This window comes from Urocitellus parryii, chromosome 12, assembly GCF_045843805.1.
Source record: "Urocitellus parryii isolate mUroPar1 chromosome 12, mUroPar1.hap1, whole genome shotgun sequence".
Classification (NCBI taxonomy): domain Eukaryota; kingdom Metazoa; phylum Chordata; class Mammalia; order Rodentia; family Sciuridae; genus Urocitellus; species Urocitellus parryii.
Window position 1 is genome coordinate 12412580 of NC_135542.1, and position 16849 is coordinate 12429428.

The following is a 16849-nucleotide window of genomic DNA, read 5'->3' on the forward strand; positions in this document are numbered from 1 at the left end:
CAGTGGTTTTAGGACAAAGAACATGAAACTGTACATTTTCACTGCCAAAAACAATTTCCATTGGCATCAGCAAGTAGCTGATTGCTGAAGGAGATCCAGAGATACTTTATGATACACCCTCTTTAAAGTATTGCGCCTTTTTTTCCCTCTCAGAAACGAAAAGCTTGTTAGATGGCTGAAGTTTTTTCCCATATTAACTATATTTCTTTCTGCCTCCAAACTTTCCTGCTCTTTCTTAAAGGAAGATTAACTGAAAAACAATCAGAGAATACCACAGCACAGAGTGGCCCACTTCACGCCTGTCGCCTCGTCAGCCTCTCCCCACTTCTCTTTTGCTACCACTCCAGCCTTTTCATTTACCTTTAGGGAAAGTGGCCCTGTCCCTGGCTCAGGAGTAAGTCCCATGAAATCTCAGTAATGAGCCCATTCTCATGATCAGTTCAGGGATAGACACACCCCAGTTTTAGGCATTTGTACCCAGAGACTTCTGGAAAGCCCCTCTCCCCCAAAGGAGACACAGGAAAGAAAGCGCCCTCTTCCTCGCAGGGACTTGTCTGTCTGTGGTGCCGGGAACTGTGGCCCCATCCTGCCACCAGTGTTAGAGCTGAGCAGTTTGTCTCACAGAATGGAAGAACAAGAAGGGCTGTGTCCTTGGCAGGCTTGTCCAGCTGCTGAGTTCACAGGCCCTGGGCCTGCCCGCCTTGGGTCTCTCTGTTAGGTGACACTTCTTAGTCACATCTTCCTTGATCTCTTGTGGAGTGCACAGTGCTGCTGACCTCTTCATCGCTCAGATCTTTCTCGGCCCCACTCGTGTGAACTGCCCTCTGCTTTCCTCCTGTGTCTAAGCCTCTTCTTCCTCCTCCTCGTTCAAGGGCTTCTGTCCCTTTACCTGTCCACTGCCTGCCTCTGCTCTCCCTCCTCACCCAACGTGTCTGGCATATGCCTGTGATTTCCTCGTCCCCGTATCCCACACCATCACTCACCGTGATAGTGTCACCAACATCACTGTCATCGCAACGTGTCTTGCTGCAACTTCAGTCTCTGAGTGACCCCACCAGGTGGGAAGGGGGGGGCTTCCTGGCATTTGTCCTCAGAGCACTCCCATCACCCCCACCACACCTGTGACTGGAGGGGCCTTTGCTCATCCTCTCCTTCTCACTGCCCCCCTTCTCCTCCTAGTCCAGGCCCCATCACTTCATGTTGTCCTCCCCCACAAATCTGTCATTCTCCAACTTATGATCCATACTGTCAACAAAAAATCCTCTTAATATTAAAATCTGATCATGCCACCCCTCAAAAAAAAAAAAAAGGTCCTTTAGTCGTTTCCTGTTGTCAAAAGATAAAATGCCAAATTTCCTGTGTGCCCACCACACATGTGGAGAGCACCACACCATTCCTGAAGTCACTAAGGTCTTCCTGATTTCCAGGAATCATATTACGCATACTTTGGGAATCTCCCTCTAGCAGGATTTTTTTTTTTTTTTTTTTTTTTGGCATCAGGGATTGAACCCAGGAGCACTTAACCACTGAGCCACATCCCTAGCCCTTTTTAATTTTTATGTTTTATTTTGAGACAGGGTCTTGCTAAATTCCTTGGGGCTTTGCTTAGTTGCTGAGGCTGGCTTTGAATTCATGATCCTCCTGCCTCAGCCTCCTGAGTCTGTTAGAGCCATGTGCCACCACACCTGGCTCTAACAGGAATTTTTTAATTTTTTAATTTTTTTTGGTCGTGGTGCTGAGGATTTAACGGGAGTGTCCACACAGTTGGAAAAGTGGAGAGAACAAATGGCGGATTTGCTCTTAAGGACTCAGCCGTGAGGAATGCTTCTGCCATGTCTGCTTTGTATGTATCTTTGTTATTTGTGAACTGTTGGAGCACAGCAGACACACAGGGCCTTTTGTTCCCTGATTGTCCGGCAGGTGATAATATAAACCAGGGCATTCTGCGTAACTAATGTGCCAGGCTACATTTGGTCCCTCTGTTGTTTGGTCAGTACCATAGCTGTCTGGTTGTCACAGAGGTTAACTGAAACTTGTCAAAGTAAGTGTGACTGTGCTGGAAAGAGTCCTGAGGAGGTGAGGAATCTGTGGAAAGGCCAGAGGTACAACTGCCCCTTGGGATAGAGGGTCTGTATGATCAGCACCCCCAGGACTCCTCTCTGCCCGTCATTTGTGCCTCTCTCTGTTGGCTTACTCTCTGTCACTGCCATTGTCCTTTTCCCTCAGTGATGGCAAGAATCCTATGACTGCTTCCAGACTTGCACTCCGGAGCTTTCTTCCACTGGGAAGCACTTGCTTCTGCTCCTTTAGCATAAAAAAGCTCAGTGTAGAGCCCAGAGTGATCACAGTGAGGTGTGTCCACCCACTGTGCAGACCAGAGGATGTCTAGCAGTGAACATCTCCAGGTGCCATTCCTGTATTTGTCGGGGCAGCCACTCCTCAGCCTGTTGAACCCCAGGGGCCAGTATCTGCCCAGCCAAGGTGGAAACCTTCTGCACCCGTGGTCTCACGTTGACCCCACAGAGGTGGGATGGATCCCCACCTAAAGTTTGGCTAGGATACCAGGATGATGTCACACATGCACTAAGTGGGTTTGAAGTGGTTTGTTAAGCAGATGTTCCTTAGCTTATGCTGGGTGTATGTCTCCATAAACCTTAAGTTCAAAATATTATTAAGTCAAAACCTGTGTAATACACCTTGCCTACCAACAACAGCTCAGCCTGGCCTCCCTTTTTCCTTTTTCTTTTCTTGATTTTATTTTGGAAGTGGGGCCTCAAGCATGCCAAGCACCCACTCTATACTGAGCTGCACCCCCCCCCCCAAGCCTAACCTCCTTTAAATGTCCCCAGAGCCCTGACATTAGCCTACAGTTGGGCAGAGTCATCTGGCACAGAGCTTACTTCAATAGTGTTGCATTCTCGTGGAATTTGTGAAATACCTGGAGCCAGAAAGCACTGGCAGCACAGCCCAGTGCCAGTCTCAGTTGCTTCCCCCTTGATCTGTGGCTGACCAGGAGCTGCAGCCACATAGTGTGAGCCAAGAAAAGATCCACATTCAAATGATGATTCCTATTGAATGCAGGTTGTTTTTGCACCATCTTAAGCTTGAAAAATCCTAAGCTGAGCCGTCATAAGTTGGGGACCATCTACACTTATGTAAGGACACTTTCTGGAGAAACCCCAGCAGGTTCCCAAGCAGGTCCGAAAGTGGCTTCAGAGAGCAAAGAAAGGAAATTTGCTTGGCTTTTATTGAGACTCAGGGCCGAGGCTGGTGGGGGATTCTTGCATGGTCTGTACTTCTCACTGGGGCCTGGAAAGGCTGTGGGCTTGTCTGTTGGCTTGCCGGGATGTAGCAAGATGAGGGGCATCAGTGGGGCTTGGAAACCACCACTAATAAGCATAAGAAATGAAGGGAGAGGTAATGTGTGTTCATAATTTTAGTAGCCAGTGGAGTCGCGTCCTCACTACTCCTGGCATCTGCTAAAGGATTTCAGGCCCTTCGGTAAGAAGGCAATGAGAAGTCCCTTTGCTTCTGTAGACCACCCTCCAAGTGGCTCCTCCCCACCTTGGTCAGCCCTACTGCACTCTAGAACTGACTTCACAGAAAACTCATTAGGTTAGCATCTCGATTTTTCATCCTTTCGTTTAAACTGATTCTTCAGGCCTACTTTTCCTGCCTCCCTCTCTCCCCCACCACCAGCAGCCCACTGCAGCAGCCCCTTTCTCTTCCCACCCCTCCCCCACCAATTTACAGCAATTCTGTTAAATGTTCTGTTTCTATAACAACTTCTTTTTTCAAACATTTATTGCAGACTGTAAAAGATGCCTTGGTTGGAAACTTGGTTTCCTGAGTTCTTCGGCTTATATAATTATTAAGGGCAGAAAATCTTGTTTTCAAATCCAAAGTTTGAAATGGCTACTTAATGTGTCAAGACATTTAAATGATTGTCACTAAAAATAGAAGTCTTTATTCTCAAAGTAAATTCAGTTTATGAAGGTGCCCCTCCCTATGGACTTGGCATTCTTGGGAAGGTCAGGAGGCCTCCTTTCTGAAGGAATGTTTGATGCCCCTTGGCCTTTCAGTTGCTGGCTCTTCAGTCTTTTTGTAAGAGCCTTTCCACCAATGTGTTTCTGAGTTGATGGTAGGATTTTGTGGTAATTGAGTGGTACAGAGTACTGCATATTGATTCGGCCCAACTTCCTGCCAAAAGCTGTGTAGAACAGAGTGCTGTGTCCCAGCCATTCAGAAGTTTTGTCTAAGGGCACTTGCTAGTCCATTTCTCCATCTGTTTCCTGGCATTTAGTGTCATATTTCTGTGGCACAGGAAACTTGCCATTGACCACAAAATTGCAGCATATTTTCCAAGCTGGTCTCACTGCTTGTTCCTAATTCTTTAGAGCCTCTGACTCTTCTAGAATACAGACAGTTAGTGGCTAGTTCTGCTGCTGCAGCGCAGAGAACAGCTGTCCACTTGCATCAGCCTGGTTCATCTATAAATACTCGACACTGTCCCCTTTGTGCCTCCTTCTGTCTTTGGAGCAGCCAATAATGGAAACAAACAGGACCAGCATGGGCCGTGTCTAGAAATCTTTATTTTTAAATTCTACCTGTCCAGCCAAGCAGGTCACACAGGCTGCGTGTGATCAGCAGAATTCTAAGATGGTCTGCAAATGTTCAGGCCTCTAGTAATGTACTGACCACACTTTTCCCCCATTTCTCAAACACTAACCCAAGTGTCCCTGTCAGGATTTACAAAGTATAATGAAGGTCCCAGATCAACTTACCTTTAAGAGAGAGAGATTCTCTGTGTGGGCCGGAACTAATCCTTGAGCCTTTTAAGTGTGTTTGCAGCAATTAGGGAACAGAAATGTTGGAGATTTGAAGCACAAGAGGTATTTGATGCAAGGGAGCTACTTCACACTGGTTTTGGACCATGAGGAATGTTGGGTGGATGGCCGTGATGCTGCAAAAGAACTGAATAGCAAGAGGTAGAGCAACCTGAGTTCTGCCGACAATCTGAATAGGTCTAGAAGAGGACTGCGAGCTTCAAATGAGAAGCTAGTCTGCCCATACCAGGAGGCAGAAGCCTGAGACCCTCAGCAGATAATGCAGCCATTCTTAAAGAATGCTACAATAAGTGGTGTTGCTTTCAACCACTAAGTTTGTGGCAATTGGTTTACAAAGCACAGAAAAATAATGCACTGTGTATTTATAAGTAAGCATGTGCCATGGTCCTGAATCTGCTCATGTCACCAAGGGAAAAGGGTGGAGCAGGGAGCCTTCCTCTGCTTCCTGCTGGGTACACTGCCCAGAATGAGAGGCAGCCTGCTCTGTGCAGACACTCATGCCTAGAATGGCCTGCTTATGCCCTCCCTCTGTCCTTGTTACTCTAGGCTTCACTGAACAACCTAAGTACGTGACCCGACTCCTCTGAGCAAGAGTTTGTCTCTATGGGACGTGGCCTAGGGCCTTTCCTTTCTGATCATTCACTGAAGAGAAGGCAAGACCAGCCTCAGTGGCACTGTGGACTCCTGTGTCCTTGCTCCAGCGTCCTCTGATACAGCAGGCCCTCTGCAGCCCTGTCTTTTTTAAAGATACCTCAAAGACCTGTCCATCTTATACCTTGTTTTCTCCTTAACTGGGACTGATTAAAGTCACACAAGGGATAACATTAAGAAAAATTCACAGGGTAGTGACTGATTGATATTTAGCCTGAATTCTATTTGGATTGTAGCTGAGCATATTTTTAAAACACAGTACAGAAATGGTGAACTTTCAGGTTGAAAGGAGGCTGTTTTTATTTTTGTACTGTCATTGTTCTTCCATGTCTATACAAAGCTTGAGGAAGAAGACTTTCTCTTCCATGCAGTACTGTAGACAGCTTCTTCCTGCAGCGTCCTGGCCATAGTGTGAGGCCCTGCATGGGTTTGTACCTACTCTCTTGTTTCAGAGTCCTGAGTTCCCATCTAGGATCCATGAGCCAGTTGGTTAAGGGCCTAAAAATTGAGCAGGTCGGTTGCTTCTTATTTGAGGGTCTGAGAGTATTTAGCTTCCTGCTCCATAATGCCAGAAGTGTCCTCACAAACCTGCTTTCCTTAGCCTGCCATCTCCAGTCAGAACCCAAGCCCTGGTTCCACTCTTAACCTGTAGCCAGGCTGTTGAGCCACAGAACTACCGTGGGCCTCGTGATGGCTGGGCTGTGAGCCAGTGAGTGATGTTAGCCCAGGTTTCTGCTTTCCTGTGTAAAGCAGAGAAACTGGTTTGTGGAATCCCAGCTTTCAGGGCAGTCTGGGTACAGCCTTCCCAGGAGAGCTGCTGCAGTAGGGCCCTTGGCCAGGGAGCATCTGCCTGACTTCTGCAGAGCAGCGGCACCCACAGCTTTCCACAAGCCAGGCTTGGTTTAGGCCTCAGAGACAGCCTCAGCCTCAGCCTCAGCCACAAAACTCACATCAGCTTGTAAAGAAATCCTCAAATGGTGTATGAAATAAAGCAGCATGAACTGTTATCAAAACCTTTTTTAGGGCTGGGGATGTGGCTCAAGCTGTAGCGCGCTCACCTGGCATGCGTGCGGCCCAGGTTCGATCCTCAGCACCACATACCAACAAAGATGTTGTGTCCGCCGAGAACTAAAAATAAATATTAAAAATTCTCTCTCTCTCTCTCTCTCTCTCTCTCTCTCTCTCAAAAAAAAAAAAAAACAACTTTTTTTTAGAAGTGTGATATGTGTACAAAAGACAGTGAAGAGTTCTTAACTTCTGCATTTTTTGGACCCTGTTGTGTATTTTGGGTAAAATGGAAAAAAGATGTTATCATTCCATTTCAGGAAAGACAGAAAATGTAGAGTCCCGGATTTTACAATGAAGCCACAGAAGAAATGGGAGCATGTGGCCACTTGGATTTTGATTTAGATGATACAGCAGATGAAAAGCAGATTAAATGTGTGACTGCTGAGAGTCAGGTACATGAGTACATGAAATTCTGACCAGGGTTTCACTTCTTTTTTTCTCCTTTTGTTTTGAGGGCTTTACTCAAGAATGTCTGTGAAATCTTAATTAGGAAGTTAGACAAGATTATAAGTAAACAGACAATATTTCAACTTGGACAAATAAATGCATTATGAGTTATTTATCATAATAGCTACCTAATGAGTTCCCTAACATTCTATTGTTAAATAGCATTTGCTAACATTTTTTTACAGTGGATTATCGAGGTATATGTCCCAGCGTACTGAGCTCCATATCTGACTAAATAGGCTTCATCTATCATTGATGGTTAGATAAGAATCAACTGGTAAAAACCAAATTGCATTTTTCTAATGCAGGCCTCCAATGTAGGACTGCAGCAGACTCCTTCCACTTCATTGACCTTGAGGAAATAGCATACATAACAAAGCCATCTTTATTGACTTCTGGTCACTCTATAGTTTGGGGGAGAAAAAAAAGCCACCAAAGCTTTATTTAGGTTTTTTGGTTTGTTTGGTTGTTTTGTTTTAATATTAGTTATAGTTGGACACAATACCTTTATTTTATTTATTTTTATGTGATGTGGAGGATTGAACCCAGTGCCTCACATATGTGAGGCCAGCGCTGTACCACTGAGCCACAACCCCAGCCCCCTTTATTCCATTTTTATATGGTGTTTAACAATTGTAGAGTTGTTTTACTTTCCAGAGTATTTTTGTTACCTCACTGTAACCTTATCTCTACCTTTTTTTTTCTGTTTTGTATGATATACTTACACAGAGAAAAATGCATGACAAATGTGTTTTTACATCTACCGCACAGCTGGAGAAAGAGAACGCTTGTCAGCACCTAGACCCTGTTCTGTATGTGACCCCGGTGACAGTTTCCTTGCTCTACAGGATTAACCACTTTTCCTCGATCTTCTAATCATTTCTAAATTTTATTTACTGTTATATTGTATATGCACACATTTCTAAATACTATATTAGTTTTACCTGTTTTTGAACTTTTCCCCAGTTTTGATTTAGAAATACTTTAAACCTACAGAGCAAACAAAGGATTTAGTGTATTCTTGTATGGCTTGTTAATCGTGATCACAGGTGTGCTGTATGCCTTGTATATCTGTAAGGACAAACCATTGCTTTTGTTCTCGGTGGCCCCTAGATTCAGACAAGATAGAAATCCACGCCTCAGGAAGGAAGGCCCCTAAAAAATCAAGACTTTGGGCGTGTGGTCCAGCTTGTTCTCTCCCTGCCCAAGAGAAGCTGGAAGTTGGGATTTTCCACCTTGTTGTGTTGTGCTATGCCGGGGGTGGAGGCTCTAGAGAGTTGATGCACCAGATTTTCCTACCAGCTTTGATGCAACAGGTTTCAAGTTCACTTGGGGTGAGACTCTTAAACTAGTTTCTGATGAAAAGAGTTTTTCTGTGTATTAATTTGGCATCTCAGTGGGGTAAAGAGGTCTGGGTCTTCCATTCCCTCCTCTTGCTGGTATCCCTCCCTAGCCCCCATTGTCCTCTGTTTTTGTAAACAAAGTTCTGTTGAAATACAGCTTCATACCCATTTGTTTACATTTTGCTTATAGAAATAACATACAGAAAGTCTGAATGGAAATAGAAAATCAAGAAGAAATTTAAAATTCTGAATAGACTTATAGCAATTAAAGAGTTTAAATTAATCATCAAAAACCTCCCAGAAAGCAATCCCTGGTACACATAACTTTACTGGTGATTGCTACAAAACATACAAAGAAGAATTAGCCTCAGTCATTCACAGACTCTCCTAAACAATAGAAGTGTACACTTTCCAACTTAGTCTTTTTGGCCTGTATTTCTCCCTTATACCAAAACAAGTCAAAGGGGGGGGGGCACAGACAACTATTTCCCTTCTGAATAGATGTGCACAAATTCTCCACAAAATACCAAACAGAATCCAGCAACATACAAAAAGAATTATACACCATGACCAAGTGGTTTTAATCTTAAGAATGCAAGCTTTAGTTTAACATTTGAAAATCAGTTGATGTAATGCACCATACTAATTTAAGAAAGGGAAAAGAAACATGTCAAGCACAGGGAAAAAAAAAACATGAAAAATGCTGCATCTTTTCATAATTCTCAACAAATTAGGAATAAAAGGGGAATTTCTTTAACCTATAAAGAGCATCTATGAAAACCTGAAGGCTGGATCATTCTTACCATACAAAGAGTACAAAGTTCCCCACTAAAATCAAGACCAAGACAGTGATGCCTGTTCTTGTCACTTCTATTCAATATTAAACCCCAGGTCTGACCAGGACAACTAGACGAGATAAAGAAACAAAAGACACCCTGTAGGAAAGGAAGAAATAAAACCGTTTGTCTGCATATGTTGTGCACTAGTATGTAGATATTCCTTAGGAATGCATTTTAGGAAAATAAAAACCATTAGAACTAATAAGCAGGATTATTAGGGTTACAGGATACAAGATCAATATACACAAAAACCCCTATTTTTGTACATTGGCAATAAATAATCTTAAAATTAAGAAAATTCTATTTACAATAACATCAAAGAAGAATAAAATACTTAAATGTAAATTTGACACAATCAGTGTAAGGCTTGTATACTGAAAACTAGAAGTCATTACCAAGGGAAATTAAAAAATTAAAAAAACATTCCATGTTCATGAGTCAAAAGACACAAATTAGTATTACAGTACCATAAATTGATCTATGAATTTAATGCATTCCCCTGAAAATCTCAGTTGTCTTTCTTGTGGAAATTGACAACTTGATTTTAAAATTCACATAGAAAATAAGGTACCAGAACAGCTAAAGCAATCTTTAAAAGGCAACCAGAATTGGAGGACTCACACTTCCCAATTTCAGAAACTTTGTACAGAGCAATAGTAGTTAAGACACTGATACCAACATAAGGATAGATGCATAGATAAATGGAAAAGAATTTAGATTCTAGAAATAGACCGTTATATTTGTTGTCGGTTGATTTTGACTGTGGTACCAATACAGCTTAACAGAGAAAAGAGCAGTCTTTGCAACAAATGATGCTAGAACACTTTAATATCCACATGCAAAAAAAAAAAATCATTTGGACCCCTATCTCACACCATACTCTAACATTAATTCAAAATGTAACATTAAAGCTAAGTATATCAGATGTAAATGTAATGGAACAAAACTGTACGCCTAGAAGAAAACACCATGTATCACAATTACTCTGGACTGGGCACTGTTTTTTTGGGTTGGAATACAGAAGCATAAGTGACAAAAGATAAAATAATTAGATTATTAATAAGTAATAATTAGATTACTTAAAGTTTTAAAAATTTTGTGTTCCAAATGATGACTATCAAGAAAATAAGACAATCCACAGAATGGGTTAAATATTTGCAAGTCATACATCTCATGCAAAAAGAACTAAGTCTGTCTGATGTTAATGAAGTGGGGAAGCATAAATCCTCTTACAGGTTCAGTCATCATATTGGGGCTGGCATTCCTGTGTGTCACCACATTGTATATATTGCCTAGTTGGTGTACTCATGTTGTTTTACTATATGACTTTATGAGCTACCGTCTTAAAGGGCATAATAAGAAAGGGCAGAAGGCCTTTGTCCCTTCTTGTGAATTTAAGAAGAGGACTGATGCCCGAGGTGGAGAACCCTATTTGCACACACTGTTGACTGCCCATATTTGTCACTACTGTCTCTGAAACAGTGTTTAGGCATAAGCATTGTTGGGTAGAAGTGTCTTCCTAAAGTGTAACCCCCCAGCCCTAAGACTTTGGAGGACCAGAGAGGGCATTCAGAGAAGAGCTCAAGGACAGCCATCTTCAGCTCCTAGCCGCTGTCAGCCTTTCCCCTGTTCCAAGATGCAGGAGTCGGCTCTGATGGCCTCAAGACAACAGGGAAGGAGGTGGAGAGTAAGTGTTGGGAAGCCTTCCTCTGCCTGGCCTCTCTGTGTCAGCTTGGACTGCCCTTTGCCCCGCAATCCCCCTCGTTCCTCCCAACTGCCAGTTCAAGGCAGCCTTCAGTTCCCCGAGGATTTCTCCCTGGGTTTGTTGTTATTTCTCAGAATCCATATCTCCTTCTAACTTTCAAGTTCTTTCATCAATGTTGGCAAATTAGGTGGGAGTAGCAAGGAGACCCCATATGTACTACTAATTTGTCATCTTTGAAGATACATAAAACCCAAGTAATTTTTTTAGCTAGCAAAAAATGATCATGGGTTCACTGTTTAATCAAATTTCCCAAGTCTTAAATTGGAGGCGATCAACTGAATGGAAGAAAGTGTAGAGACAAAACTTCTTTAAGGACAAAAGCAAGCTGGATACTTGAACCAGATAGAAAACACAGTTCTGCCTCTGCATTTTCAGCTTCTTAGGGTTGGGGGTTTAAACACAAACCTTGAATTTGAATTAAAAAGCACATAAAATTTTTTAAAGCATGGCCCAAAATGTTTGCATGAAGAAAGGGCCTCATGAAAGAAGGTTGTATCTGACTCAGAACGTGACAGTTTGAATCGCTGTAGAGGTCAGGGAGGAAACCAGCGAACAGCTGGCCGAAACATAGGTCAGTCACCAGCACCCAGCCTGGGCGGGATGTTGGGAGTGTGGAAACCTAGCAGCGTACTTGTTTGTGTTGGGTAAGATCAGATCAGGAGAGCCTTAATAAGGAGAGAGAGAGAGAGAGAGAGAGAGAGAGAGAGAGAGAGAGAGTGTGTGTGTGTGTGTGTGTGTGTGTGTGTGTGTGTGTGTGTGGAGAGAGAGAGAGAGAGAGAAAGCAAACACAGTGCATGCTCTTATCACATGCCTGGGACTGTGCTAGATATTATTATGGGCAGCGTGCAGAAAGTATGTGATGTATCATTTGCCCTCAGGGTGCTGATGATCTTGCCGGAGAGAGAAGGCTCAGGACAATGAAATGACCATAGAACGCTAAGAAAAAAAAAATGTATGATTTACGTGCAGAATTCTCTGATGCTGTATAAGTTGAGAAGAATGGCTACAGAAGCACTAAGTGGACTTCATTAGATTTCACTTTGAAAGCAAACTTGGTTTTTTGTTTTTGTTTTGTTTTATTTTGGTGTTAAGTTTTTTGAATTCTTGATATATCCTAGAGATTAATGCATGATCTGAAGTGCATGTGGTAAAGATTTTCTGCCAATCTGTAGGCTCTATGCTCACATTATTGATTGTTTCCTTTGCCAAGAAGAAGCTTTTTAGTTTGAATCCATCCCATTTATTTACCAGTGCAGTTCGAGAAGTACATGGTTCTCAGTCTGTAGGAGGGCAGGGTGGCATTGCTGAGAGAAAAGGACCAATCTGGTCCACTTGGTCCCTGCCTGTTCCTCATTACACTGTAGGTTTCACTGGGCTGAGACTGACTTTGCTGTATCATGGCACTTGGCATAGCAGGTAGCCTGTGACAGACACTCAATAAATATTTGCTGAGTAGTGAAATGTATTTTGTGTGTAATTTTACATTTTAATTAATTTGATATTTTAATGTATTTGAATATGAACTTTTAATAATTTGGATATTTAATGTTTTAAATGACTGGTACTTATCTTTACAATTAGAATTATCTTTGAAGTATTTGTAACAGTTGCCTTTTCATTTTTACAGGCCAGTTGGAATGCCAAAAATGGAGAAGGTCTACTTACATAATCCTAGTTCTGAAGAAACCATTACTTTAGTATCCATATCTGCTACAACATCACATTTTCATGCATCATTTTTTCAAAATAGGGTAAGTTTCTCTGCTAAAAATTATCTCTCCTGGGTGCTTAGTTGGATATTTTATTGATGAATAATTTTATTCACTGTAATTAGAATCTGGCTTGAATGTTTCTTATCTTTCCTAGATTTGAGTTTGTTCAGTTTCCCGAGAGTTATTACTCCTTCCCTTAAAAAGACATTGTTTTTCTCAACACAAAACACAAAAACAGCTGGGAATCTTAAATATCCTTACAGTCAGTTGATTTTCTCTTAATAATTTCTTGGCATCTTTCTATTGGTGCACAACAAATTATCATAAATTTGATGGCTTAAGACCGTACCCACTCATTAGCACGCAGTCAGTAGGTTGCGAATCCAGTGGGTTGTTAGCTCAGCTATCACAGGGTGAGCCCTTATCTGGAGGTGCTGAGGGGAAATCTACCTCCAGACTCATTCGAGTTGTCGGCACAATTGAGTTCCTGTGCCTGTGGAACTGAAGCCCCATTCGGTTGCTGATGTTAACCACAGATCCCTCTCGGCCCGACATTCCTTCTCAGGGGCCCCTCCACCTCCACGCCAACAGCAATGTGTTATTTCCCCTTACTCTTCCTCTTCTGCCACCAGTGGAGCAAACTCTGCTTTTGAAGACTCGTGGCACTGGCTCAGGGCCATCTGCATGGCCTGCCTTTCCACTAACTGAGCGTCAGCTGACTGCCAAATCCTTTACCATGCCTTGTAAATAACCACAGGGGCAGGGCCCTGGCATAGTCACAGGCATCTTGGGACTATGTTAGGGCTCTACCGCAGGCATGCTCTAAAATTTTACTTATAGTTTTGTAGTTAGTCAGTGGACTTGTTATGTTATTTTTTAAAAAAGGACTTTTTTCTTATCAAAATTAAAAATTGGATCTTAAGTTTTGAATTTAAGAGAATGCATTAAGCTTTAATGTATAAGTATCTAGTATCAGAGAAGTAAATAAATGGAACCTAATTTCATCTTTCCACTGACTCCTCTGAAGAGATGCAATAAAGAACAAAAAAGGAACTTTTTTAAACATAGAAGCATTAGTTTTATATCAGTTGTTTAGATTTTTACATTTCTCATTTCTAAAGTCCTATTTCATCATATGTTACTAGGTAGCAACTTATAGGATTTAAAAAAAATAATTTTGACTTTTTTTCACTTAAACGCATTTTATAAATGAAGTATCGATAAGTCATCATGTTATTTTGGTAATAAATTTTTTTATAGTACTAATGGAAAATATCTCTTTTCTTAAATGTTTCTGAAAGTAAATTTCACCTAAGTTCATTATCAATGTGTTTGTTGTACCTAAAAGATAACTCCACAGTTCTTATAAATGTGTAAAGGTCTCAGTAGAATTCTAGTTCTGATAGACCTGTGTGTATATTGAAAAGCCTTATCCTGGAGAGGTTTGCCCAGGTCATGCAGTTATTTGCAAGAACTAAGGCGAAGGGGCTGGGGATGTGGCTCAAGCCGTAGCGCGCTCACCTGGCATGCGTGCGGCCCAGGTTCGATCCTCAGCACCACATACAAACAAAGATGTTGTGTCCGCCAAAAACTAAAAAATAAATATTAAAAACTCTCCTCCTCCCCCCTCTCTATCTCTATCTCTCTCTCTCTCTCAAAAAAAAAAAAAAAAAAAAAACTAAGGTGAGGTCTAGGGCACTTAGCCTCCCAGTGATCCCAGTGGTACTGCACTACAGTGGCTGGCTTGTGTCCTACACTCATATCATGTGGAACCAGCCAGCTTTCCTCAGTGCCTGTGTGTGTGTTGAGTTAGAAGGCAGGTAAACATGGAAACAGTTCAAAAATAGTTCACATCTGCACTACACGTTTTATTTATAACTTTTTTAACATTGCTAGTTCAAGTGATGTTTGTTGTTTCTGAACACCAGCTTTACTTGGGGTAAAGGCCAGGGTTTTCACTCTTTTCTCTACCTTCACAAGCCAGAGGGACAGGGAGTTCTGTGGAGAGCATGTGGCCCACCAAGGCTGCAGTCTTAGTGGCCTTTTAGAGTGTCAGTCTATGCACAGTTCTGATTCTTCAAGAAAAATCAGGAATAAGAATTTTTATGTTTCCCAGTTTTTACACATTGATAATGAACTCAGTTTCAGAAACAGTGTGGACCAAACAACATTAGCTAAAGATCACCATTTTACCATTTCTGAACTAGATCTGTTTCTACAGATGAACTTATGTGAAGAGAATAGTTTTCCTGGAAATTCTTAAAAATATAAACTGAGGCTGGGGATATAGTTCAGTTGGTAGAATGCTCGCCTGGAATTCACAAGGACCTGGGTTCAATCCCCAGCACCACAAAAAAATAAAAGTGTACATAATCAAAGAACAAGTTAAAAATAGATCTGTGTTTTCTGCTGTCAGGAGGTGGAATTAAACAGTAAAAGCAACATTTAGATGGTCCAGATTTTGCTTCAAAGGATACAGCTGCAATCTGCTTTTTTTACCTTTGTTCCTCCTCCTTATCTTTCCATCTTCTTCCCTGCGGTAACATTGACTCCAGAAGCTCAGGAGGAGGAATGGAGAGAGAATGAACTCCTGAGGGAAGAAATAACCTCCTTCCCCTCCTCCTCAGCTTTTGTGCCTGCAGCCAGGGGCTTTGGTGTTTCTGCACCCAGGCGAGCAGACCTTTCTGTGTGTCCTTGCGACTCTGCCTCCCTGCATCATCCTCAGCATCCTAGGCAGGTCTTAACTTCTTTAGCAATAAAAAATTTTCTGTAACTCATAGAGTTTTTGATTATTAACTGATGCCACCTTCATATTAACCAGTAGGGTAAGAGATGTAGAAATGTGTTTTTCTGACATCTTATTTCTCTTTATATATCTTCAATTATTAATTTATCTACAGTTATTAGTAATTAAATATATTTTTCTAATTATACTTAAAAGTTACCTAATATTAAGACTGCAGGTCAGTCTCATATACAACGTATGTTTTGCATCAAAGGATACAGTCTTTTAATATTGTTTGGATAGTCATATTTCACTTGTTTGAACTATGGAAGGGGATGCCTTACACACATAGCAAGGAAACAAAAATAATTTTGTCTTTGATAACTGAAATTTTTTGAGTAAATCAATTTCCAGACAAACTGAAAACTAAGAAAAACTTTGTTTCAGTCTAAATGTTTTGGTCCACTTACATGCATGTGCTTTAGAATGAAAAATAATTTTATGGGTTGAAGGCCATTAATGAATACTAATGACTATCTTTAATTCATTGTAGAAACTGGACATTATTTATTCTGTTTTAGGTTAAACTGTGATGTTCAAGCATGGTGTTGGGAATTGAACAGAACATGATTTAGCATTTGTATGGGATATTGTACAGATGACAAAAAGAATGAAATAGATCTGTATCTGTTAATCTAGGATATGCTGTGAATAACATGCATGTGTTTATGTAAGAAAGGCATGTGGTGGAGCAGGATGTAATGTCATGTTTTATAGAAAGCAAAGAATCTATGTACCTTTGATTATAAGAGCTAGAGCAAGTTACAGATATTCAGGTTAACTAGATAACCTGAGGGGTGAGAATGGACAAGGCTTGAGGATATTAACTTTTTCTTCTTAGATCTTTGCACTGTATTACTAAGTATAATAAGGACGACTTTGGCAACTTAAATCAGAAAACAACAATGCGGGGCGCAGTGACGCAGCCTATGATCCTAGCAGCTCGGTAGGCTGAGACGGGAGGATTGCGAGTTCAAAGCCAGCCTCAGCAAAAATGAGGCACTAAGCATCTCAGTGAGACCCTGTCTCTAAATTAAAAAAATACAAAATAAGGCTGGGGATATGGCTCAGTGGTCAAGTGTCCCTGAGTTCAATCTTCGATACCCCCCACCAATATGAAAATACAAATTAAAAGATTGTTGCCACCTGAATAGAAATGAAAAGGGATATATGTTTCCTCTAGTTATTTAATTTATAGACATAGGGTTGTTCGTAATATTCCTTTACCATTTTTTATGTGTAAAGAGTATATAATAATACTTATTTGCAGGGGGTGTACTGGGGATTGAACTCAGGGGCACTCGACCACTGAGCCACATCCCCAGCCCTATTTTGTATTTTATTTAGAGACCGGGTCTCACTGAGTTGCTTAGCACCTCACTTTTGCTGAGG

General features: G+C 41.5%; 1 protein-coding gene across 2 annotated transcripts in view; it reads left to right on the forward strand.

Annotated features, from left to right (window-relative positions):
• Tmem131 (transmembrane protein 131) overlaps positions 1–16849 on the forward strand; it is a 162237-nt gene that overhangs the window by 83757 nt on the left and 61631 nt on the right. For both annotated transcript variants that reach the window (XM_077792152.1, XM_077792153.1), the window contains exon 5: positions 12588–12711. In XM_077792152.1, coding sequence (XP_077648278.1) covers positions 12588–12711 — 124 coding nt within the window. The remainder of the gene's footprint in view (positions 1–12587; positions 12712–16849) is intronic.